The sequence below is a fragment of the Myzus persicae genome, unplaced genomic scaffold, assembly GCF_001856785.1.
Source record: "Myzus persicae strain clone G006 unplaced genomic scaffold, MPER_G0061.0, whole genome shotgun sequence".
Taxonomy (NCBI): Eukaryota; Metazoa; Arthropoda; class Insecta; order Hemiptera; family Aphididae; genus Myzus; species Myzus persicae.
This window is the reverse complement of record NW_019100470.1, coordinates 83,849-111,193: the sequence shown is the minus strand read 5'-3', so window position 1 is coordinate 111,193 and position 27,345 is coordinate 83,849. Positions and strand designations below refer to the sequence as shown.

Genomic DNA, 27,345 nt, shown 5'->3' with positions numbered 1-27,345 from the left:
TTAAATATAAGGATTGATGCATTATTTAGAAATAGCTGTTTATTTTTTTCTGGTTTAAAATAAAAAATGATGCATTGACTTTTGGTAGGGTAAAATTTAAAGACAGTTTCATCGGATCAGTTTTTAAGAGTATGTATACTGAATTTGTAGTGATTTAAATATAGTTTATAAGCTCTTTCCATTGCAATACATATGGAAGTAGTCAGCAAACATAATAGCATCTATATTTAGTGTGGTTTAGTATTTTGCAGGAGATATCGTTATTGCTATTATAAAAACACTGTGACACTTATTACTGATCATTAAGGGATATCATTTTCAGTTGGGTAGATATAGAAACCTCATTAAGTGCTATGACCGGCATTATGCGCGGTTACTTAAACATTTTTTAAAAAGAGAAAGATTTTCCCATTGATGTTTTACTCTTAGGATTATTTTAAGGATTCTGTTATGCCATGTCATGTCATTGGCTTTTTCTTTATCCAACGAGATCAAACAGACATGTTATATTTTATATCACTTGTGTCAGGATGCAGTTTTAAAGGTGTCTATTGTAGAATGGTTTCGGCGGAAATCACATTGTTCTTCAGTGAAAAATCGTATTTGAGCTGTATTTGTTTTTCCAATCGTTTTATTTGTTTTTATAGGAAGATTATGACTATAGTCACGAATAATCATGTTATCGAGAAAATGTTTTGTTCATAAATCATCGTGTATTAAACATAATATTAATAATGTATACATGAATATATAATATTAGTATAATGATATATTAATAAAACATTTATGGCAACGCTATAAATAAAACGTTTCATGTATAGGTATGCTGATTAAAATACATAATAATGATACATTTTTAATCATAAATTACGTAAAATTGACAGTGTTTAAATAATAAATACGAGACCAAACAATATCAGACGTTTACCGAGTGCATCAAGTGCTCAATTCTAAGTTGTATAACCTGAGTGACAAATTGTCTAAATGAATAAGACAGGTAATAATACATAGGTACCGTAGAAGTTTAAATCTTCCTGTGAACATTGTTTTTATTTTGAAAAAGACATTAATATTTTCATGATTTGAAATATTTTTTTAGAATAATTGGTGTTAGGTAAATGTTTAATGATACCTATAGCAAAGATGAACTTTTCCGGGGAAAATGGTTACTACCGATTAGTTTGAGTATTCAATACTTAGTATAGAGTATACCTATACCTATACGGTTACGCGTGATTCACTGAACTATAATATTGTGATCTATTTAGCGGAAAAACAAATAATGTATAACATTAAACTTACCTTCAATTATGCTTGAATGTGTCCTGTAGTTTTCTGCCTGGGGCATGAGCACACGCAGACATTTGAATAAAATCGGAAGATAACGTTTTAAGTTTGTACGAACAATTGGCTTTATAAAGAGATAAAATATATTCACAAACACAACATGAATAAATTGAAAATATCGGTTGACACAAACTACTCTAAACCACTTTGTCCCACGTAAAAGTGTACGACTAAGAGCTGTGGGCATAGTCAAAGTTGAAAATATATATTATATTAATTCACTTTTTAATTTCACTTTTTTAGAAGTATTCTTATTATTGGAATGAATACATTAGTGAAATTAATTTTGGCAGGCGCAACCGATGCGGAAGAAATTTTTCGACTATAATTTTTACTTCTAACCGTGGAAAAACAAAATTTAATAACTTTGCTTTACAGGTGTACCATCTGTAATGTTCTGTTTTTTCGGAGGCCGCCGAACTTCGGAGAAATCAAAAGACAGACGAATAGATGGCAATTTACCGTTTACTCAGCCACACAGCAGTCTTACGTATGTATATTATACGACCTATAATTGCAGTAATATAATATAAATGGTCGGCAGATCGGAGGCCACTGCAACAAAGTGCTTGACTTGGAAGAAAAAATAGTAGGGTGGTACTCGGATGGCATAAAATAAATATCCGTTGCTTTTTATTAGCACTTTACTATTTATTATACTCAGTATTACGGTGGTGTCCCTCGTTTTTGTATATATAAAAAACAATGCAGTTCTTCCACAGAATTAACAAAATATTTATATTATTTTATTTTAACAATTTTTCAAATCGCATTATGTCTACTAAACATTATTGATGATGTATATTCATTCGAACAATTATGTAAACCAATAAACCGTGGTAAAAAGGTAACAAAACCCCAACCCCACTCACTTCCAAGTAAAGCCGTCCCGTACCGGCAGGTCACGTCGAGTTTGGCTTCGATTTAAAAGGGGAAAACAATAATCCCCGGGACACGCGACTGCATCGGTTGGTATGCGTGTCGGTGTCACTCGAGTATGGGTCCGGAGTGGTGCTGCGGGTTCTGCTGGCGACGGTCGACGGTGGATCCAGAAGATCTCAGGTTGGGCATGCTCATCCGGGTGACCAGCGGCCGGTCGGGCGCCGGGGGCGCGGCGTACCAGACGGACGCGGATTTCCTCATGGCCGGCTGCAGCTGCGGACTTTGGCGTGGCGGCTGAGGCGCTTTCAGCAGTTGCCCGCGGACCGGCGCCGGGGCCGCCCACGACGAAGCGCCCTCGCCGGGCCCGCGGTGGAGTTGGTGCTCGCCGCGGCGGAACTCATCGATGAGCGCGCGCAGGGTGCTCCGGCGCTCCGGCAATTCGAACGGGTACGAAGTCGACAACGGCGACGCGACAATGGCAGCCTGCGCGTTCGCCGCCGCCGGCTCTAGACTCGCCGACGACCGCTTTTCGCGGGAAGCCCACACCTCGTTCATGGCCCACTTGAGGTTCTGCTTGTTGACGACGGACCCGAGCCCGGCCGTGGTACCGATCGGCGAGCTGTGGAAAAGTCAGCATAAAGTGTTGTTACTTATCGCAATAAAATTATGCAGTTGGTATATTACGAGCATACTTTTAATAACAATTATAGAACATTATGGTTTGTTTGGTTTCGTTTTCAGACCAACAATGATATATTATTATCGTGTACGAGATTAAAACTAATGCATTTATTTAATTATTTATTTAGAACACATTATTTCCGGTCTTCCAAATCGAACCTATACTCAGAATAGATTCGGCGAGACCGGAGTTATAGTTTAAAATTAATTATATAAATTAGTTGAGCTGTGGAAAAATGTACGACATTGGCAATTACTTTAACGCAGGGAAAATTGCTTTTGGGCTTGACTGTGCAGCAATATGATATTATTGTATAGCCTTAAAAATCTCACCGCCACCGGTCTTTCACCCCCGAAATTTTGATTAGGGTAGCTGATGTAATATTTTATACCCTCGAAAACTTCCAGAAATCGTCCACACGAACGGCGGGAAACGACAGTTGCGAATAACACTGTAGGTTAGTAAAAACATTGCTTATTAGTTATCATAGATAATAGATATTATAAAATTATAATAGTCTTACGAACGCACGCATATGGTGTTAAATTATTTTAGTAGTACGAACATTAATCAGGTGACTTCAGTGTCTACACATAATAGTTCATTGATACTGTAGTACCTACTAATAATAATACACTAATTTGAGTGTACGAAAATGGCTCGCCCGCCGTGATAGACACTATTGTAATATTTCACATGAACAATAAACAATACCGTCTAGTGTATATTTATGATGATAGGTATCACGATGCAAAAAATAGACATTGGATAAGGACGGGATTTCGGAGAACTGCAAAATTCAACGACCGCACACACTTATACTATTGTAGTACGTCTAATGATTTTTGTAATAATTAATTTATTCGCTTATAGGTATTTATAGGTACATAATAGTACGAAGACTGCAGTATTCGTTATACACGTATAACTTTTATTGTTAAATTTTAACAATACAACAACTGAACAATCTTAGCTATAGTTGGCGAGGAGTTTTTTGCTTTCAACGTTTCGCAGGTTCTGACGACCACAAAATAATATAAAGGACACTCTAGCATAAGAGAAAACGAATTCTCTGATTTCGCAGCCAAAGCTGCAATCACCTCTCCACTATCATCGTCCACACAAATTACTTCACTCAGGGACATACGAACACTTATGACAAATAAATTGTAAACTAAGATGCATCAGAAGTGTACATACTATAGTATCTTACTATACTAAATTAAATCATATTAAACATAATATAGACAATTGGATTTTTCCTACAAAAATTCACAGAAAATTCGAAGTCATTTTAACGAGACTCAGAATCAGACACAGGCAAATCTCCCACAGTGTCCTAATGGCCAAGGAAGAACCTCCAATGTGCACATCCAGCGGTGTCTAAGCCATCGTGGCTATTCTCACCGAATGCGGAACATACCACAATATCCAAAACCAAAAGCCAAAACCTGCCCGAATCACAAGCCGAAATACTAAACTATCACCCTCAATTCATTTCTAACATCATCAAATTCATCACAGCAGCCTATCTTCAAAACAAGATATAAAAATGTAGAATTAGAATAAGCATAGACAATTAATTAAACATATCTTCTGTAAGACTGTAAACCTTATGGCTCATGTAGCCGAGGGTCTTTTTTTTCTTAGAATAAAAAAAAAATAATGTAAAATAAAAAGTAATATTACAATTCTGATAATAATATTATTATATACCTTACTGATACCTAGTTATCCAAATAGACAATATGGGCTGCGCATCTAAGAAATCTCGGAAACAATCATAATTAAACATTTGCAACCCGTTTGGACCAATTAAATTTATACAGGAAAATCATCGTTTGATAAACAATTATGATAAATTTATAATAACTAATAAGTAATAAGTAATAACCAATTATTGGATAATTATTTTTATTTTCTAGATAATCCTATCATCAAATTATATACCTGTATAGTTACACAACGTTGTGCAAAAATACACACACATCAAAATATTGTATTACAATTAATGTAAAGAAAACATTGCGAATAAAAACCTTGCACACATCTCGAAAGGCTCTAGAACAGATTATAATACAAATTACTCACAATAAATTAAACATTGTGGACAATTTTAAATCCTGCAGATGGTTTTGATTTTTTTGATAATATTTGACGTGGACTTACATTCTTTAAAAATTGCTTAAATACACATAAATATTCAAAAGAAACGTGCTTTAAAAATGTTTTTAACATGTTGACTGCCATAATATGCTCCGTATGTAGACTATTATTGGGTCACACGATGTTTGCCAAAATGTTTTTGAAAAAGTTAATGATTTTGTTATATTTTGTTAAATTTTGCTGTTAAAGAATCGATCCAGAAATAACTAAAAAAATGACCCAATAGTGCGTCACAATATCCCTCAATACTTTCGACACAAATGTCACAAAAAAAATCTAGTGTGAACTGTGAATCTAGTATGATCCATATATTATGTTTGGCAAGTATGTTAAAATGTTCGTGGCAATCAACCTGTTAAATTTTAATAGTAGGTTCTATTACTACTTATTAATATTCACTAGATAATAGAAAAATCTAAAAATAAATTAAAATCTATACACTTGTGTGAGTGATATTATAAGAACAATTAAAAGTACAAATTATTTAGTGACTTTTTAAAAATCATCAGAACAATTCTTGTTTTATCTAGTGAAATTCGGATAACGTTAAAACCTGCATAGTTTAACACATATAGCAACCACGTATACCTGAATTGGTTGTAATAAGACATAGATTGATTAGTATACAAATACTAAAATACCTATAGTTTTAATTATTATCATTGATTATAAATATTTGCATGGAATTATTAATAGGAATTTAAACTCGATATTTAATTTAACACGCTATTTTATGGAATTTTCTACAATAAGGTATTTAAAAAAAAAATATTTTGACTTTTTCGGTACCCATTTAAGCCAAAATTAATATTGTATATTGGTCAAAATCAAATCATTTAAATTTTCATTGACTAATTAAAAAAATAAACTCTCACATCTCATACAAAGTAAGGTTTGATATTTTAATGAAATAATTTATTTTACTCTTTTCCAATTCAAGTTCAATAACGTTAACATAAAAATCTATGGTGTTAAATTGTGTAACAAATTACTAAGTATAAGCAATTCAATTGCTGCAATTGCAATATGATAGGTGGTTTGATTTAAATGGTTTAGTTATACATAGCTAGTAATTTAGTAATTGTTAGTTTTTAAAGGAAAAATCGTTTGTATTCATATTTCATATAATATTCATTATATCTAAAAATCTATAATGCCAATTACAAATTATTATGTTCATTTGTTCTTCGTTTTTAACGCATTTATAATTGTAATACTTTCAATATTACATTTTTTTTATGATTATACTATTATACGCGTATATTTTAATTTTTTTTCACAGCTATTTAATTCCCGAACACTGTTCATACTATTGAGTTATTTATATTTAAGTTATAACAAATCATATGACATATTTTGTTTCACCTGCGATAGAACATTAAGTGACATTACTTCGGGGAGGTACCTATATGGCTACATGTAACTTGTGTGTACCTACCATAGATCTTTTACTAGTATAAGCAAATACTATAACAAAAATAATACTCAGTATAAGGTGTATGGTACCTATTGGTACCTACTTACTTTTGATACACGCCACATATGGTAGTCCGCCATCTGCCGGACGCCGAGTTGGCTGCCACCATCCGGACAGCCTTACGGAAACGATCGATCGGCCGCAATCGATGTTCGAGCGAGACATCATCGATGCTGCTGCTGCAAACGCTGCCACCCGGAAACACTGGTGCCACGTAAAAGTCTGACATCAACCGTCGTTCCCAGATTTTGGATTTTTTGTCCACTGCGCGAGAAAACGAATTATAAATTATAATATAATATCTATATAACAGTAGGTTAGTATCTACAATACTATAACAGCAGTACATGATTAACTACGTCACGAACACAGTTTTCAGACGATAGGGGAGTGGTATATAAGTTATGATTTGGGTCTAGTGATTCTAGTATTTTAGGAGGTTAATACACAAACTTTGATATTTTTTGATTGAGCTTAAATTTGTATTACTGTATAGTATCTACTATGTACTTATCATATTATCCATCATTAAATATTTTATTTTTTAGATATGGCCTAAACTTTGAGTTCAGATTTTGAAAATTTTACTTAACCAGTTAGTATATACAATAACTATGTCTATCGCCAAAGCCAATCAGAATAATTTCACTATTTGTGAAGGTACAGCTGTAAGAACAATAGTAGGGAATACGGTTTTTAATTATGACCATAAAAAAGGAGTAGGTATATACGAGTTGTATTGACTATTCGTGAAACAGTCAAAGTAAATTTGATTTTAATTAAAAGTGTTTTATAATTTATAAGTAGCTTAGGACAGAACCACATACGTAAATATAATGTATGATATTTTGAAATTTGAACTACAACGTGTATCTTTCAATAACTATATAAAATAGTAATCTCACAATTTGTTGGGTGACAACAGTAGCAACCAGCAGGTACATGCGGCGTGTTTCTCTTGCACGTTTTGCAATAACGTTATAACATAGGTATACGTACGCATATTATTAGTAATGATGATTTAAAACGTTTTTATTTTATATCTTTTTTTTCTAAATTAGCATATATTTTTGATGTCAATCCGATACCAAGTAACTATAGAAGTGGTACAGGTAATTATAGTTCTTGGGACATCGTTCATAATATATCGTAAAATATAATACAAATACAAATTTCTAGCAACGAATTGACCGTTACTTCAATAATATGCACATCAAAATATCTACAGTTAATTAGGACCTGAACGTGCTCTGGTGATGTATTGATATACAATACTAAATGACGATGATATACGTTTAATAAATCACTAAAACGTCGAGATCAAATCATTTTCATCTACAAATTACTATGACGTATATATTACCTGCTAATTAAATATTTCAGTTAATACTAAATCGATCTATAGTTCATCGTACTGCCATTTACACTCAAAGCTAATGTTCGGAAAGAAATGATAAACACTCCGAATGTCGCACTAACAGTCGATATCAGTTATATATATAATAATATATTTACTAACATAATAATATGTAGATATTAGTTTAAATTATTTTTTTTCGATGATAACTTTCTCGTGTTATAACTCTTTTTTAATTGCACCTTCGAGAGTTAAAATGAATAGCTTTAACCGTGGTTAATTAAAATTAATTAATCGATCTTTTTTAAGCACTGGAATCACGTCTCCTGTTCTCTAATGTTTTCGTTTCCTTATCGTAGTTTTAAATTTTAGGTATTATGTAATAATGTTCAAATTTATTTTTGGTATTCTTATGATAATATCGGTGAAACATGTGTATCAAATATCAATGCATTTGCATCAACAATGTTTTTTATTTAATTAAAAATGTATATTGTGTCACGGATTTCCTCGTATAGCGGATTGTCAAAATGTCAAGTGGTCTTAACTAATCAATGAATGGAGTGTGTGTGGTCAGGAATTTGGATGGTCTATTACCTAATTTATTTCATTGAAGCAAGAAAACTGTATAATAAATTGTAATATGTTAAAATGCATTTATAACTAATAATATGACGAAAATATAAATAATAAGTTAAACCTTACATAATATTCTATAGAAATCTATATTTTTATAGTTTCTAATAATTTTCTATACACAATTGGTAAAATAATCACTAATAATAATTAATAACAATAAAATAACACTTCTGGACTCTGCCCATTGGCCAGAGTTCATGACATACTACAATTAATTAATAAATTAAGGAATACTTTTGTTCACTTTAATTCATGTTTCAATTAAAATTATATGTGTATAATATTATAATATGTTAAATATTTAACTCATACTATAAATCTACAAAGATTTAAGACATCAACATACATTTCCATATTATCATTACACTTTTTTATTACTCGAAGATAGGCAGAAAATAATGTGTTAGAATTGACAACATTTATTTATAATTTGAAATGTATATTTCCTGTAAATAATGTAGTAGGCTGTAAGTATATTACTATTAATATTATTATTGTTATTATTATTATTATTATATCGTATTATTTAAAATAACGTCATTGGTGAACCGTAAATTTCAAATTTGAATACGTATGAAAAAAATAAACATATTTTATAAATGTGAAAATTTGAAAAATTTGTACAATTTAAATTGTAAGCAGTGACTTTTGATGTACACAAATCAATTGATTGAAAAACAAACACTTTTAATAGGTAATACAAATTACATATCATATGATAATTTTGAGCATATTTATATTTGAACATTATAAATATTATTTAAGGGTAAACAATTAGGCAGGTAGCAAAACAATTATTTAAATAAAATATACACGCATAAGGCAAACAAACGATAAGCTGAAATGAATCGAGATAAGTACTCATTTTTTTTTATAACTATTACATTATAAACTGTTGAAGTAAATAAAAAAAAAAATTAAAGAATATCATTTAAATTAATTCGATTAATTATTTTTATTTGAGATAAAATGTATAGTATTTTTTTATCTTAAAGATAATACAAAAATGATAAATTTTCTTTACCATTCCTCTCTACGTGTTCAATAATATTATAATTTATATACATTTATACAGAGTGGTTCAAATTGATATTATATCAAAAGTTTTCATACAAATTAAGTTATTATTAAAACATTGGTAAATATTTGTGTCTGTGATATAAAATTGTTTATAACGTGGCTTAAAAGTTGAGGGAATAAGATAGGCTTTATACATTAATCATAAAGCAAAGAGCCACATTTTTTTGATTTCTGTTTATGGAAACCTTTATGGCTTTATGGATCTATTTATGTGTGTAAATATCACTAATTGAATAATTCGCGTAATTATAGGTAATAAGGGTTTACTACTTCTGATACCGATTGCTTTTTTTTCACAAGTTAGGCAAATGGTTAAAATCCCAAGATATAATTCTGATTATAATACAATGTATAGTTTTCAATGGTTTGTTAAATATCTGCAACTTTTAAACAGTAAGAGCAAAATTCAGATTTTATGATTTAAATTTTATCCCAAATCCATAAAAATGTAGAAGCAGTTTTGTAGTGCATAATTTTAATACATAGGTATTTACACTCTGTAGTTAATTAAAAATACTAAAATAGATATGCAAATGTGTTATCTCAATTTAAACTGAACCATACATTTTTATTTATGTTGATCAAAGCTAGTTAGGTGCCTAGTTCTGAATCACATTTTGAATCTATATTCATGAATTTACGTTTGAATTGAGCTTATTGACTTGGAAACTATTGGACCAATTGGAACCAAATTCTTCGAGATTCGAGGAGTGTTTTTTTGCCTCGTTTTTCAACCCATATATGTTGGCATAGTTGATCACACATGAAGTTCGTTTTGGTTCACGAAAATTGAATAATTTTTTTGTTAATATATAGATTATCTAATATCTATAGGTTACAGGAATAGCCTTAAAACAAAATTGGTGTAGAATAGCCAACTCGCCATGCGTTGCTATGGGATTTTGTTTAAATATTATTATATTTAATGAATTTGTTTGTTGCACAAATGTACGACGAAATAAATGTTTGTAGCTTATAGACGCAAAAATGATTTGACAATTTTTACCAAAACTTTAGAGGTCGTCCTTAAAAAAACCAGAAAAATGTAGAAAGTTGTAGTTTGAACGACGGTTGAAATTATGCCAAGTGCCACATAAGCGTATACATATTGCACATAACGGTCAAATTATTCCTCAAAGCGAGGTACACCGATGTTGATTTTCCCGTGAACTGGGGTACTCATAATAAAAACGAGATACAACTATAAGTCGCTGTATTTTATATTAATTTATTTTTTCCGGGGCAAAGTTGGGTTGTGCAGCTAGTGTCTACTTAATAAATCATTTTCTTATCGAAAACGTAATGAACGCACTTCGAAGAACAAAATATCATCCTGTTAATAATAAAAGAAGAACGAGCAATAATGGCTTAATTCGTACATCAAATTAAAATAATCGTTTTTGCTTAAAAATTCCCTTTACAATAAAATGTTTGGGATAATTGTATTTTTTTATTGAGTTGAATAGTCGTCTTTTGCCTGATTACAATTTACTATATTGATAACAATAGTTTCGGTATACAACCTTTCATGAAGTTCCTACATCACAGTTACACCTAACCGAGTTCTGTCTATTCCTTGCCCGATTATATGTATGTATAATACAAGTACATCACAATGAGTTGCGGAGAAAAACACCGTCCGATTTCTTGACGAGGTTTTCGAAACAAGTTGAGGGATGAAAATATGAAAATATGATATTATAATTATTTATTATTATTGATTTGCTTAGCGCAGTGACTTCGAGATCGAAAATAAAAAATAATCGTTTCGTTACAGCAAATAGCTTCTACACTACATCTTATCCTGAAATTTGTTCTCTCGCAAATAGTCCTATATTCGTATATAATATTTATTTGAGTATACCTGTGCTCGTGTTCACTCTGCTAGTTGTGTATTTTGGACTCGTCTTGGAGTGAATTTAAATTAGTTTAATCTGTATGTTTAATATTAGAAAGAATTATCAACGTTTCAACTAACGCATACTATTATATTTATTTGATTATCGTTATAGAAATAAAATTAAAGACATGGCCTAAATAGTTTTTCAGTTTAGTGTAATGCACGAGGGGAAAAATGTAAAATGTGAAATTATAACTTAACAGATGTCCATCTGCAGGTTGAAGATAATATGTATTATATTGGAACTAATTTTTCAAGTATTTTCTTGCTACTGAGTACTGATAAGTGTCATTGTCAAGTTCCAATATTATTATCACTTATCAGTATAATAATATGCTCGTTTTATACATAACGATAGATTCGATATCAACGAGTTGAGTTTTCACCTCCCCCCCCACACTCGTTAATATGGTTGCAAACATCTGAATTGTGAATTTTGTTGATGCAGTTAAAGTATAAAACTAACTTATGTGACCATATTCTAAAGGTATTGGATGTTTAAGCATATAATTATTATAAGAAAGTGAAATTATTTTTTTTGTCGGGTCATTTTTTCACCACTCGCCCACAAAATACAAGTTAGATAGGTAGGTACCACACACGTTATCAAGGTTTAACGACAACCACCATTAGTTATTAGTTATTACAGTAGGTACCTAGTAATAATTATCTGAATATTTTAATCAAACATAAATATTAAATATGTATAGATAATAAGTGTTTTTTCATTATCAACCGATTCAAACAATTTAGTGCATGGCCTATGGATGGGCGGACGATCCATTTTATATGGTATGCGTTATTTAGTTGAAATTTTAAAAATTCTGTCTTATATTGGTATAGCAGATTAATATTATTAAAATGTACTCTAAATTTAGTCCAAAATACACAACTAGCTGCAGAGTGAACCAAACCATTTCTTGTTGTTTGGGGGAAAATTTGATATTTATGTATAGAGTACTTATACTTATGTATGTTTCAATTTTGAAACCAATTATTGTTTGAATAAGAAAAATAATTGTTTGATGTACTATTTTTAAAAATTCTTAAAAGTAATATACATTTAGTGAATACTTACTGGTCTTTTTCCGATGATCGCTGGGCACTTCCATGCCATTTTTCCGGAGTACTTCTAAAAAGTCGTACTTCATTGTACTGAGTTCAGACTTAATTTCGTTAACATCTTCTTCAGTTACGCCCATATTTTCCATTTCTCGATGCTTCATCGAAATATACCGCCAGATGAGGGCTCGCATTACAGTGGCAAATTCACTCTCCCTTTGATTTTTATTTATAAAATTATTATCTTTGTCATTCTGCAAATAAAACAAATAGGTTGATTTTGATTTTCAAAGTTGAGTTATAAATTGATCTTAAAAAATGTTTGATCAGAATATTGTATATATTTTGACTAATAAACAAACTATTAAGTATAATTATTTGTTAATTATTATTATTAATTACACTTTCTCCAGACATGGAAAATTGTTAAAATAAATACGATGAAATTGTCAGAAATCAACAATAAGATCCAATGGCGATTTTGATAAAACATCAAGGAGGGGCTATTTTCAATTTTTGGGCCTCTCCCCACCATAATTAAAGAAATTCAAGCATTTAGTGTAATTTTAATTATAAAAAGGACATGCAAAAAATATCCAAGGGGGGTGAGCGCCCCCTTCGCCCCCCCTAAAAACCGCCACTGATAAGATCTCAAATATGTATTACAAAACTTGAAATGGGTTGATATTTGAAGAAATGAAATTACGTCAAAGAAATAAAATGTTTTCGAAAAACTTACAACCTACTTTCAGTTAAGCTGCAGGCACGGATCCAGAGCAAAGATCTAGGGGGGGGGCACAATTGTTTGTTAATGTAAAATTACAATATTGGAACCATTGTCCACCATGAACTAAGATAGTACTATCTTAGTTTGTGCACTCCAGAGTTGTATATAATCATATATTATATTATCAGACATACATGTAATTTGAAACATAGTAATATCAGGGTCTGTGGAATTATTAAAAAAAAATTGGGAAATAACATGTCTGGAGCGGGGCTGGGCTCCTACATCCTTCCCCTGGATCCGTCAGTGAGTTAAGGCGACTGATTGGCTTATAGTACGAAAAGTTCAAAAAAGATTTTTTTCTCCAAAATTATTGCTGGTTTTCTAATCTAGTATAAAGCTTTTATAAAAGATTGATGCTTGTCTTCAATTGTTTTGATTGCTAGGTACTTGTTGGGGGTCAGATTATCAAGGCGAAGGGTGGAGCATTTGTAATCTTGCGAACGAGAAGTGTGATATTATTTTGGAATGTTTGAATTTTGTTAAAATTTGATTTCTTAGCTGATCCCCAAAAGTTGGATCTAGGTGATAATTGTATAATGATGTGATATCCCGAAAATTATTATACACGAGTTTGACATGTTCAATTTAATTTGTATACTCTTACATCAGCGCATATTCTTGACAGTTATTAATAGCAGTCACATGAATTGTATTTCACTACATATTCAGTATAATAATAAATTAACTCGTGGCTATAATGGTCAGAAATCATAGACATTTAAATAGTTTTTTTTATATAAAAAAATACCCAAAGATCAATTTGTCTGAGATAATATAATAATATTATTATCATGCCTTTATATAATATAATATATATTATGATTCATACGTGCTGCACAGACACACATTCAACAGCGTACAAGGTTAGTTTATATTTACTTTATTCGATCGTAATAGCAGAATTAAATTATTTTTATTCTTTTTTTAAAAATATTTTTTGCATACATCAACTATAATTGTTGTGCGAATGTTATGCAAAAACATAGATAATCACACCACACCAACTTTTAATCGATATAAACATAGTTCTATTATAATGGGTACCTACACAGGTATTTACAATCAATCGATTAAAGTTCGTTAGAAATATTATAATAGGTAATTAATATAGGTATCTATAATAGGTAGGTAGGTATACACTGCAATAAAGACACTATAATTGGTTAAGATGTAAATAAATATTTATGAAAATATTTGATTCGTCTTCTTTAAAAATATAATGACTCGTGTTCTGCGTTACTGGGTAAACGTAAAAGAAAAAGATTTTCGCCATTTCCACGTAAAAAAAAATAAATATTACCATCGTATTTCATCGATACGGATTCCCAACTATAGTATTGTTTTGTAGCAATTATTTTGTTTAATCAAGAAATCAAATATTTACCCGAGGCCACGAGTCAGTTTTCTTAACCTTCCATACGAAACAATAAAGCTTTTTGAAGTGTTTCAGAGTTGGATACACGTTGTAAGGCGAAGGAAGTGTCGGTGTTTCTTCGAAACAGCTCAGCCACAGTTTCGATCTGGAAAATTTCCATTCCACGTCCGATTGACCCTGCAGTTTGTTAAGACGTAGGTACACAGTTTATTAGTTTTATGGTAGCGATAAAAAAAAATGTGTAGGTAGGTTTACCTCAATGACAGAATAGGAATTGGACATCATAGCGATGAGCAGGTTCAACATAATTGTGACGTTAATTACTGAATAAGTAGCGAACATAAAAAGTGCCCAGAATCTAGTGTAAGGTTTCATTCCTGGTAGATCAAAGGTTTCGAGATCGACCTCACCAAAACCCGTCCAAAACAGAGTATGTATGGATTCGAACACACTGCAAAAATTACAATTTCTATATAATCTATTACATTGTTAAATTATGGGTTTTGACAAAGCATGTAAGTAGATATCTTACTCAGTTTATATTACAGTTTATATTTGGTTGTATTATGTATTTACGTGTTATTAGTAACAGGTTTTATGTTTCTACATTATAAACACAAATTTTTTTATTGTATATTTATATTAGAATACATTTAAAATTATTTAATAAATTCAAAAATACATCAAACTTCTGCATTTTCTTATTTAATATTAACACTTTTGCTTGTCACGTACCTTTATTTAATTTGCTGCGTTGGCTAATTTTTATTTTTTTTAAGTACGCAATAATTAACGAAGCGATTGTATAAAAAATTAAATCAGACGGAATATAAATCATGCAGATAACAATAATTCACTCAAAGAACAAATCATTAACACAAACATCACATAACAATACATTATTATATTAAATTCAGAGTTCAGACGCATATATTTTTGATTCTCTACTAAGTAAGAACCACGGCACGTACATCGTAATTATTGTTCAGCAAAAACTAACTGAATAATAATTATGCTATGTAAACACTATAGTACTATACCGTTAGCAAAGTAACTATTTTTCAACATTTATGATATCATAATACCTAGTAGGTTTATGTAATTTATTATAATTTATCACGACTTGTAACCATAATATATCCAAGACCCTTATAACCCATATGAATCAAAACAATGAACGGATCCAAACCCCAATAGAAGTTGGGATCTATAACTATTGGTATTAGAGATCTAACATAATAGCCGATTTCATTGCTATTTGACCCTATAACACAAATTAATTCTTAAACAAATTGAGTGAAATAAGCATAAATTTGGTATAGTAATGGCTTGTTTGTTCAAAACAAGAGCAATTAAAATATAAAAACCCTAGCTCAAACCCATATAATATGTTTTATCTATTCGTAACCGTGACCAGTAAAAATCGTTTTGATTCCACAGTCAGGGATTTGTTGCAAATTCATCGTTATCACCATAAGACTAGAATTTTCCACGAATCATTTTTTATTTATTATGACATACGATGAACCTTTAAAAGGTTGTACGTGACATGTACAAGGCTCGTGAGGAAGTTATTATGATTTCACATCACACCATATATTTTTCCCAGAAGATATTCTTTATCAATTATCTTAATTTTTCCTGTCCTAGTGCATCAAATAACATAATCAAGTACATCAAAATATTTTTACCATCAACTAAAATGTATAAGAATATTGCTTGTAGTTTTTTTTTTAGCGTATTTTAAACTATGCATTTTTTTTTAAACGCAAAGAGAAATATTATTATCGGTGTACAATCTTAAAATAGCTTCTGTAAATATAATAACAGTAGCTGGCAGGTGTCAAGCATATGTATGTTAAATCCGTGCAGTTTGATTTTACGATTTTTAGTTTCCTGGTATATTTGTTTTTTCTATATCTAGTTAAAATAATATTATTCAAGTCCTATCACATTTACTGTCAGAAAATTTCACAGTGCTTCTCAGCCAGACTATTTCTATGGTACTGCGTACGACAACATTTTATTTGAGAGTTGAGAGTATTAACATTTTACACTGTTAAAAACGGAATCTTGACATGGCATAAGTATGTATAACAGTTAATTTTAACAGAAAAAATCCCTCATTCGTTCGGGCAATGAAGCGAATATTTTGTTTGACAATTAATATACGACGTAGTTTTTGTTTTTAATACAAATCATAATTAGAAATTAATAAGGCCATTTATCATAATATTCTTTATCACGTAAACATGAAGTTCGACCTTGTTCTAAAAAAAGGCGTAATTGTATATCAAACTAATGGTGTTATTAAAATGAAACGGTTCTAATCAACAATTATCAAAGCGAAATTGGGGTTGACGTTATAACTGGTACCCTATCGATTATCGGCTTAGTAGGTATGAACAATGCCTGAAAACGATGATTGATCATTTTAAAGCTCGCTAAATGGTTCGATGTACAATTATCATATGAGTAGATGATTGCAGTACACAGAGAACGGGCGTGGGCACAGCTTACACTGTTTTTATACTCACTGATGTGTGACTGTGTGAGTATAATATACCATATATACTTTATAGTTAAGACCTTTGACTTGAATCTTGAACTGACAACGGGAAATATCAAAATCAAAAAATGCTCAACGCCTCTATAATCAGTTTAACCATGAAAACCCGTTTGATAGTAGAATTGCAGAAACCGTTTCAGAAATCATTTGGGCCGAATTAAGATTTACAAGTATCAACTATTAATACCGTCATGTTTCTATACTGAAAAGCAATACGCAGAGGTGTATTATAGTAATTAACAGTAGGTACCTACGATAGAAGTAAATAATATTAAAATCAATAAAATCTCTTTAAATATCATAAAGTATTTTCATTACATTTATAAGTACCAATCCTTTAGCAATAAATACATAATTTTATATTTAATATTTTTTTTTTAAGTTGTACGATTTAAAATCATTATAATTTTAACACAAATATGTTTTAATTTCTATGCTATCGACGTTTTGATTATATTATCAATCTATCTCAAAAAACCTATACCACACATACTTGTTTCTGTATTTGGGTCAATAGGCTAATAATTACTACACAAGTATTTTATTTTTTCTATTTGTATTGTGTTCTTAATAATTATGTTTGATTATTAATCGTAAAAACCACCTAGTAAATAACATTTACGTGAATGTTCTAGAACTTTCAATTTTATTTTGTGTAGATAACTATCAAGTTATAAATAGTAGCTAACAAACTTATAAAAAAAAAATACTTTTAGTATCCATTCTATTGACTTTTCATCCGACACCGGTTAACTATTTAATACGTATTTCTATTTAATGACTCACTTTCCGAAATTCTTCCATTTCGAGCACGACTCACCCGATCCGGCTTCTATTAAGCTATAACATTTTTTCCGTTCCAGATCGGCAAAATACCACATTAACTGATTGAGTCCGCACGCGAATGAAAATAACACTAAACTGTAAATACTGAAGAACTTGAGTATATCGATGAGAATTCGTTTCAACGACAGTTGTAATGGTCCCAAATGTGAACTTATTGAACACATATGGATCAGCTTTAAAGCGCTGCAAACAAAACATAATTTGAATATTATATAAGTCGATTTTGAGTAAAAACGTTGGCAATAGCCAATAGGTGACAATTAACAACCATTAAGTGGGATAGCAATTCGTACAAAACTCTCTTTATTATTTATCGTAAGATTGAATAAACTTGGTTTCGTTAAATCATTTTTAAGTTGCTAGTAAATAGTAATAGCAATATAATATTGCCAATATTTCAATGATATTATCGTTGAAAGTACAACAATATTATATCTCACACCGTATACAGGCGTGTACCTACTACCTGTACGATGCGAAATCGTACGTTTATTAAATTGATCCAAACTCGTTGTTGAGAGATGAAAAAACCAATCGTATTTTTCGACGATATATTATTGTGGTAAAATAGTGTTGACGAATTCGCGGAGAAAACTGCAGCACCGACAAAATCCTCACCTCAGTATGTTGGAGGCGGCAAACAGGGCGTCGGCCAAGAGTTGAGGGTCGAAAGTTTCCCATTTCTCCCTGGGAATGAACGCTGAAGACGGGTCGGCCAGTATTTGTGAGTTTTCAGTCACGTAAGCGTAAACTCTCAGCGCGATCACCGTCACGTACATCTTGTTCCTGGCAAATTCCACGTAATTCCATGCGTTGTGCGCCAGGTACCTCTTCAGGCCGTCCCTGCGTACGTCAAGTATCTCCTGCCAGATGTATCCTGCAGCAATAATTATAATAAGAAACCCCACCCAATTGGTCGACTGCCGTTACAAAAACGCCGAGTAATATTATATTGGGATGATGTCGTCAATCTATCGTTTTCTAGTTGCGAACAATGTAATATGAAAATTATGAGAATTTCTGACATTTGCGCCTACACACCAGGTGCCACGCAAATGTTGTGAACACAAACATTTGAGTTCCTTTCGCCGATTTCTCAGGACTTACAAGACGTATGGGATGACTATATTATAGAACAGTAGCTACAAACCAGAGTACTTAATTGATAAGGTTTGATTGAAAATATTTCTGTGCAGTAAGTATGCAATAATAATTAATGAAAGAAAAACTTTAAAATATTTTTACCGATGACAAAATGCAAAATCAAGAGCTCTATGTACGACGGTCCGTTGCCGCGTTGGCGGAGTTGTCGCAGTCGCAGACTTTTGTTCATAGACTCGGACCCGAAGAGCTCTATAAACTGTGTTTCGGCCCTCTGCGACACCAGTACCAATAGACCTATAGAAAAACAAAACAAGTATAATATAACACAATGTGTCGATGGTTAATATCACGTGGATGATGTTACCAAAATATGTATTTTGTTGTTATTTTTTAAGTTTGAAAATACTAAACGAATTCCAAACATAATAATATTATATTGTGGTCCCGTACTTAATCATAATTTATGCAATATAAACGGGTTAAAATTAAAATCATGTACCTATTACTATTATTATTATATGGCAGTACATGGTCTACCTATCACTGCGGACTTGTATCTTTTTTTAAATGCGTTCACATTTTTCCTTCCTGATTATTATTGGTATTTTCAAACAATGTGTAATGAATTTGTTGTAACGAAATATAATTGAATAGTTATTCACTGTAGTGGAATTGTGGGACCATAATTTGTAGTAAACAGTTTTAAAAACTATAGGCATTATAAATTTATATTGAAATTTTTAATTATACTTATTGGTTGTTTATAATAATTAAGTATGATAAATATCACTATTTTAATATGTGCCTATGGAAAAAGAGTTATTCAGAAAAAATGTGGTAGATCGCTTGGGGGGGGGGGCATTCCCAGGAGCTCGTCAAACATATTTATGTATTTTTTACCTAAATAGTGTCTACATGGGATTTTTTATAAATATCGTAATTTTAACGAGTAGGTACTACAGTAATGTTAATAACTTACTGTTAATAATAAGTGATCTTGTTTTAACAACATTTTACTGCAAATGCAAGACGTGTATTTCATACTTGGCACCGGTAGGTCAATTAATTATTTATACAAAATTATTATATCATTTTACTGCAGTAGATCAACTGCTGCACGAATGCCCCCCACCCCTAAAAAATGATAATAAATAATAATACCGTAGAACTTTATCTCTTTTTAAATATCTTTAAATGTGATAGTATGAATATAATTATTATGTAAAATATATAAGTGTTATTCTGTCATCGAACGGTATAGAATTTACGCACGTCATCTACGTGCTCAACAATTGTACCTAAATCTTCCTCGTGCGTAGATATTAATAGAAGTGACTTGTGTTTCATTTTTTTTTTTTTTTTACCAAAATAGCAAAAGTAATCATATAAATGTGAAAAAAAATTGTATATAATCTCGTTATAATTGTATAATTTCCTTTATGGATATTGGATATATACGCTATAAAATATAGATTGCTGGTCTTATAGTTGTGCACATGACGGAAACACTCTCAAATATTGAAATCTTTCCCTAACCATATGATAATTTTATTTTTAGTTTTATTATCATCGCCCGAATTATATAAACCACATTATGATTAATTTTTTAATTTTTATTACCTCAACAAATTGTATAAACTGATTATTTTATTAGTTTAATTTTTATATTATTTGTAACTATGTAGGTATATTTATACTTTAATTTATCTAAATTTAAACTTTGTTTTTGTAGTTTATTATGAATACAGTATTACGAGTTTTGTTATTTTGATTTATTTCGTTAATTAGTGTGCAATTGATTACCAATTTAATTATTTTGATTGTATATTGGGGATTTATGCCCATAAAATACATTTACCGTCTATTACGACCCGAGCATAACGACAATCGAGTGACGTGATGTATTATATAAATAAATAAATTATAATAATATTATTTATTAGCACCACTGGGTTGTTATTGTCCGTGTCTAGGAAATACGTATTAGTTAATTACAGGCTTAAATATAATGCCATAGCTTAAAATGCAGGCATGAACTGATGAACTAGGTCAGTTATCTTCAACCAGTGGGTCACAACCCAACATGTATTGGGGCGTGATATACTTTTAATAGTTAAAAAAAATGTACATTTATTTTGTAAATATACATGTATATATATATATATATATGTGTGTGTGTGTGTTAAATTTAATTTTACGAAACAAATAAAATAAACATAAAAATAATGCACTAAATTAATTACTAAATTTTTTTTTTATTAAGAATATTTACAATCTGTGTTAGAATGACACAATAAGTAAATATGATAATTTATTTACAATTACGATGAATGATATTAGGAGGGAGGCCAATCAGTGATTGAACCCAACAAATAAATTTAAAAAAATGTAAATGTATACATATATATAAACAAGGAACTGAAACATGGGTCACAAAAAATGATGTATTAAGACTAAAATGAATTGCGACTTGCGAGTCCAATAAAGTTCAAAACCAATGAACTAGGTATAATTAATTATTCGAAGGTAAACGAATTTCACAATATTTATTATTCTGCAGTTGTTTTGTAGAGATGGTTTGTCAATTAATATTGTACGATGTAATACACGTCGCACCTACATTGTGTGTATCGGAAAATTCAAATTTACATAATATTGGACTGTTTGTGATATGACCTATATTTTTTGTTGAGCGTAATTTTTGTTCAACGAGCAACAATGCGATGTGATAGTATAAATCCACAAGGAAAGTATTGACGCTTTTACTTTTATTTCGCCAATTATTGGTTTTTGATATAAAATAAATAAAAGTGTATTTTTAAAAATAGTTTTGATAATATTTATCAATTTATAAGTTAAAACGGAAACCTAATAAAATTGTATACTCCCTGTGAAAGATATTTATATATTTTTTAAACTCAGTTAAGTTAAGAGTTATTTGAAAACTTATAATTAACTTATTATTTTTTTTTTTAAATTAGTTATATGGTTTAAAACAATAAAAAGTAAATGTTTATGCAATATACGAGTATATCATCAATAATAATATTATTTAATTATTAATCGGATTTGATTAAAAACAACTCGTTATTTATTAAGTTTATATCAATAAAAATCAGTTAAGTTAAAAATTATGTTAATGAAAATTCAATTTTAAAAAGTTAAAATAAACTTAACTTTTAACTCGTTTATACTCAGGCTTGCCTATATAAATAGGTTTGTAGACACAAAGAGGAACAGCGCGTACATTAATTAACCAAGAAAATGATCATTAAGTATTGGCATAGTAAAACGATATCGAACATCGACAGGTATATCTCCTAAATTAAATGTCTGCATTATATTTTCGTTACTTAGAACGACTGCAAGACCAATAGTAACTATATGCACAGACGACATATTTTATGTACAAATGCTTACAATACATTAGCGTAGTTCATTGCAAGTGCAACACATCGATGGTAATAGTTTTTAAATACTAACGACATTTTGTGTAATCCTTAGACATCGAACATTGAATTAATAACTAATAAATGATAGCTTTAAAGGGTATTCGTGTGTTTAGATTAAAAGACAATTAGAGCAATAGTAGTGCGATATGGTGGCAGCTGAGCTTGGCGGGTATCTAAGACATTTTCACAGAAATTCGGTTAAATGAGTATAAAGAAAAAAACTGAGAATTTAGAAATCAATAGCTGATATAATATACAAAAAATGGTAAAAGAAAAATTTTAATCGTGAGATAAATTTTAAAAGTAAAACCTAAACTATTACTACGATGCAAAATATAGTTATCGATTTGATAAGTACAGTGTGGTAAAGTCTTGTAATTTAAAAAGTACTTCTAAGTACATTCTAAGCCACCGCAAATACAGCGATTGGAAACATACAGAGGACTTATCGCTTACGGAAAAAATTCACCTGCATTGTTAAAAATTTTTTAAAAAATGTCAAACAATTCTAATACGTAATAACTAAGAACGAGCGTAGTAAACCTACGTCGTATGGTCGTGTTATCTAAAAATTCTAAACGCACTGTTTAAATCTGCTAATATTGTTGTATGCGTGTGATATATTACATTATAACTTACCTAAATATGATAGATACGAAGATGAATGAATTAAAAATTTCATAAATGGTCTTTCCATTACTTTTCCAATCTGAGCGCCGGGTGCGTATAAGTACACAAGACAGTAGAATGGAAAAAAGTAGACGATTTTGATGATTTCAATTATTTGCTTGTAAAGTCGTAGGCGACGAAATCCTGGAAGACCTTCGTACCAGACGGTTGCCAAAAGTTGTTGTATATACGGATGTGCTACAAACTGCGAGACACATCAAAATATTTTCTATTAACCTACTATTGACTTATTTTCAATGCTTGAGCTAATAAATATAATATTATCTTCAAAATAGTATCAATAATAATATTTTATTTATTGATCTTGAAACGTTAGTATAGTAGATATGCGACATACTTATTATGTATTTTAGTTTATTAAATAAAATATTAGAACTCCCAAAATATCAAAAGATTTTTCATGTTTAATAATATTATAATTAATCAATTACGAACTTACGTTTTTTTGTTTATATTTTATTGCAAGTTCGACGAGTCTTAGTTTTGAGGATCCTGTGGTTGGTGCATTTTCCGAGTCGTGCTTTAAAATCACATCTAATTCGTAGGAGCTTCGCGTTTGCCCGAGCAGATCAACAGCGAATTGTTCACATTGTTGTCGGAGTTCCTATGTATTAGGTAGGTACATGAAAAGATGAACCATCATCATTGAAAACATTTTTAACCCTAAACTTGGCGATGTATCTTTTAAGATACATCATATAAGAACTATAATTTTATCGTAAATATAAAATATATTATATTGACCATTATATTTTATAATGTCTTTGGAAGTCCACTATCATTATTGTTACCAATTTACAGCTTTCCGCGCCATACATTATCTATTATGCTTTATCTAAAAATGTACTATCAGTTGTTTTAATAATTTGAGCTGCTGACTCATTTTTATCTCATTTAATCCATAGCTTTAAAGCCGTTCTGATTCAAAATAATTATTGAAACTTCTTCAGGTACGTCTATATATTTTATTTTTACTCAAATAAAGTTGATCACTTAGTTATTTATTTAGTTACTTTAGCATAAAATATTGTGTATCCAAAAAGACACTGTGCTTTGTACTCCGAAATGTGTTACTGTATCCAAAAAGACACATGGCTTCCTACTCCAAAATTTGTTATTGTATCTAAAAAGATACATTACTTGCTAGCCCGAAATGTTTTACTGTATCTAAAAAGATAAATTGTCTCTTATTCTGAAATTAATGATATTGCCCTATATTACTCGTACTTGTTCTACATATCTAATTCATTTTAAATAGTTCTTTATTATTATTTTCTTAGAGAAATGCATCGTAACGTTTCAAGTAGAACAAAAAAGATGATGATGGCTGTATTGCCACCCTTAGATTCAGAAAGTTCTGATAGTGAAGAAGAGTTAGAAGTACCTATTCCAAAAATTGATAACACACATTTATCTGACCCCGATTGTGATAGTAATAGTGATACATCAAGTGCCCCTACAGTTCGGGACCTTGAAGAAATTATAAAAAATTTAGACGATTTACCAATTTACGATGATGCTGGGGTAAATTTAGATACTTATTTTTACCCAGAACAAAATTTTTTACAAAGCAATGACATTTTACCATTAGATTTGTGCCCCATACCTGAAAATTTATGTACATCTGCTGAACCAGTAAATATGTGTAATCAAGATAGTAATAATTTAATTTTATCAAGTACGCCAATATCTATTATATCTCCCAATTCTCATTTGTCCCATAACTCAACAGCATCATCTTCTGGACCTAGAAAGTCAGTTAGATTAGCTGAACGTGTAGATTCGTTTGATTCAGTTCCATCATCCTTTGTACAATCCGTGGAACCTCCGAAAATTATTTCTACTTCTTCAAACAAAAAAAAACAAAAGATGACTTTTAAGTGGTCAAATAATTTCAAGTATCCTGTAGATATTCCTTCTAATGTGTTTAAAAATAAACCAGATAATGTACTGGCTCCCATTGAATATTTTTCTTTATTTTTTAAGCCAGAAATATTTAATATAATTGTAGAAAATACGAATTTGTATGGAAGTCAAAAATCTATACCCATCGACACCGATGTAAATGAAATAAAACATTTTATTGGAATACAATTAATCATGGGTATTGTTTCTATGCCAGCATATACAGATTATTGGTCAATAAATTTTAGATACAATAAGATTGCTGATGTGATGAACTTGAAAAGATTTCAATTATTACGCCGAAATTTACATTTTGTAGACAATTCGTTATTAAATACCGAAGATCGTTATTATAAAGTTAGGCCAATTTTGGAACACGTAAGGAAAAATTGTTTGGAAATTGATCAAGGGTCCCAATTTTCTATAGATGAAATGATGATTCCCTATAAAGGGATTAAAGCGGGTACGAGAAGGCAATATATAAAAAATAAGCCGAAAAAATGGGGATTCAAAATGTTTGTCCGATCGGGAATAGATGGTTTTGTGTATGATTTTTTACCTTATGGCGGTGAAAATACATTCCATCGAACATCATTCACAGAATACGAAAATATGTATTTTGGTTTAGGCCAAAAAGTAATTATTGAGTTATGCAAATCTATTCCCAGTAAACCACTTAGTGTAGTATGTTTTGATAACTGGTTTACTTCCTTAGAACTTGTAACATATTTAAGAAAATCATTTGGCATTCTTAGTCTTGGCACAATTCAACAAAACCGTTTACGTGGTTGTAATATTATAGCAGATAAACCACTATTAAAAAAAGGAAGAGGAAGCTATGAAACAAAATCTGACAATAAAAATAAAATTTCAGTAGTAAAATGGGCCGATAACAAATGCGTCACTATAGTTAATTCATATATTTCAACATCAGCACCTTCAGAAACTGTTAGTCGATATGATAAAAATAAAAAGGAAAGAGTTAATGTGAAATGCCCAAAAGTAATCAAGGAATACAATTCTCATATGGGTGGTGTAGATCTGGCAGACATGTTCGTTTCATTGTACCGTACAGGTATTAAATCGCACAGGTGGTATCTTGCAATTTTTTCACAGCTTCTGGACATTGGTGTCAATAACGCATGGCTTTTATATAGAAGACATTATTCACAATTGAATAATAACCAACAAGGAACCTTACAACTTAAACATTTCCGATATGAAATCGCAAAATCACTTCTAGCGCAATCAAGTATTGGTCGACCATCAACTAACCTAATATTATCAAAACGTAAACGCAAAGCCATGCCAATAGAGGCCCCACCAAAAGAAAGTCGTTTGGATAATATAGATCATTTTCCAATTTATAATACCAAAGGACGTTGTACATACTGTACTAAAGGTCAAACGGTTTTTAGTTGTTCTAAGTGTTCATTAAGATTATGCTTAACAAAAGAAAGAAATTGTTTTTATTCATTTCACAAGGCTGAATAAAGATATGTTAATATTGTTTTTTTCTTATATTAAATAAGCTATTAATATTTTATTTTAAAAAATGTGCAAGACAAGCAAAAACTTTATTTTATATTTATTATTAATTGTATTAGTTTATTACTTCAACTTAAAGTGGTTTATATAATAAAAGACTATTGTATTATTATTATGTATAATATTAAATATAATATTGAAAAATAAATAAATGTTATATTAAAGTAAACTTAATTGTATTTAATTATTTTAATTATAACATTTTAAATAATATTGATTTTGTAAAACGGATTTGACAATAATTATTTAGTGTCAAATTAGCATCGATGAGATAATGTATCTTTAAAGATACAAATAATAAATTAGGTTAAACGAGGCACTGTATCTTTAAAGAAACAAATATCAAATTAGGGTGACTTAGGTACTGTATCCTTGGAGATACAATTATCAAATTAGCATTGATGGAGTAATGTATCCTTAAAGATACAAACAATATTTCAAAAACTGTTAACTGAAAAAGAAAAAAAAACGTCA

General features: G+C 30.3%; 2 protein-coding genes across 2 annotated transcripts in view; one reads left to right on the top strand and one right to left on the bottom strand.

Moving 5' to 3' along the window:
• Positions 1–2,064: 2,064 nt before the first annotated feature.
• The window catches only part of LOC111041229 (transient-receptor-potential-like protein), a 48,598-nt gene continuing 23,317 nt past the window's right edge, over positions 2,065–27,345 (bottom strand). The window contains exons 5-14 of the mRNA XM_022325478.1: positions 23,858–24,022; positions 23,368–23,602; positions 19,418–19,570; positions 18,791–19,049; positions 18,113–18,355; positions 15,013–15,208; positions 14,767–14,934; positions 12,609–12,846; positions 6,602–6,818; positions 2,065–2,848 (exon numbers count right to left, since the gene is read on the bottom strand). Of these exons, the coding sequence (XP_022181170.1) occupies positions 2,335–2,848; positions 6,602–6,818; positions 12,609–12,846; positions 14,767–14,934; positions 15,013–15,208; positions 18,113–18,355; positions 18,791–19,049; positions 19,418–19,570; positions 23,368–23,602; positions 23,858–24,022 (2,388 nt within the window). The 3' untranslated portion in view covers positions 2,065–2,334. The remainder of the gene's footprint in view (positions 2,849–6,601; positions 6,819–12,608; positions 12,847–14,766; positions 14,935–15,012; positions 15,209–18,112; positions 18,356–18,790; positions 19,050–19,417; positions 19,571–23,367; positions 23,603–23,857; positions 24,023–27,345) is intronic.
• LOC111041316 (piggyBac transposable element-derived protein 3-like) lies at positions 24,035–26,850 on the top strand. Its single transcript, XM_022325569.1, has 2 exons — positions 24,035–24,368; positions 24,699–26,850. The coding sequence occupies exon 2, from the start codon at positions 24,703–24,705 to the stop codon at positions 26,815–26,817; it is 2,115 nt and encodes a 704-aa protein (XP_022181261.1). The 5' UTR covers positions 24,035–24,368; positions 24,699–24,702; the 3' UTR covers positions 26,818–26,850.

Excerpts from the sequence above, each read along its gene's own strand:
- LOC111041316 (XM_022325569.1), top strand. The coding sequence starts at position 24,703 with ATGCATCGTAACGTTTCAAGTAGAACAAAAAAGATGATGATGGCTGTA.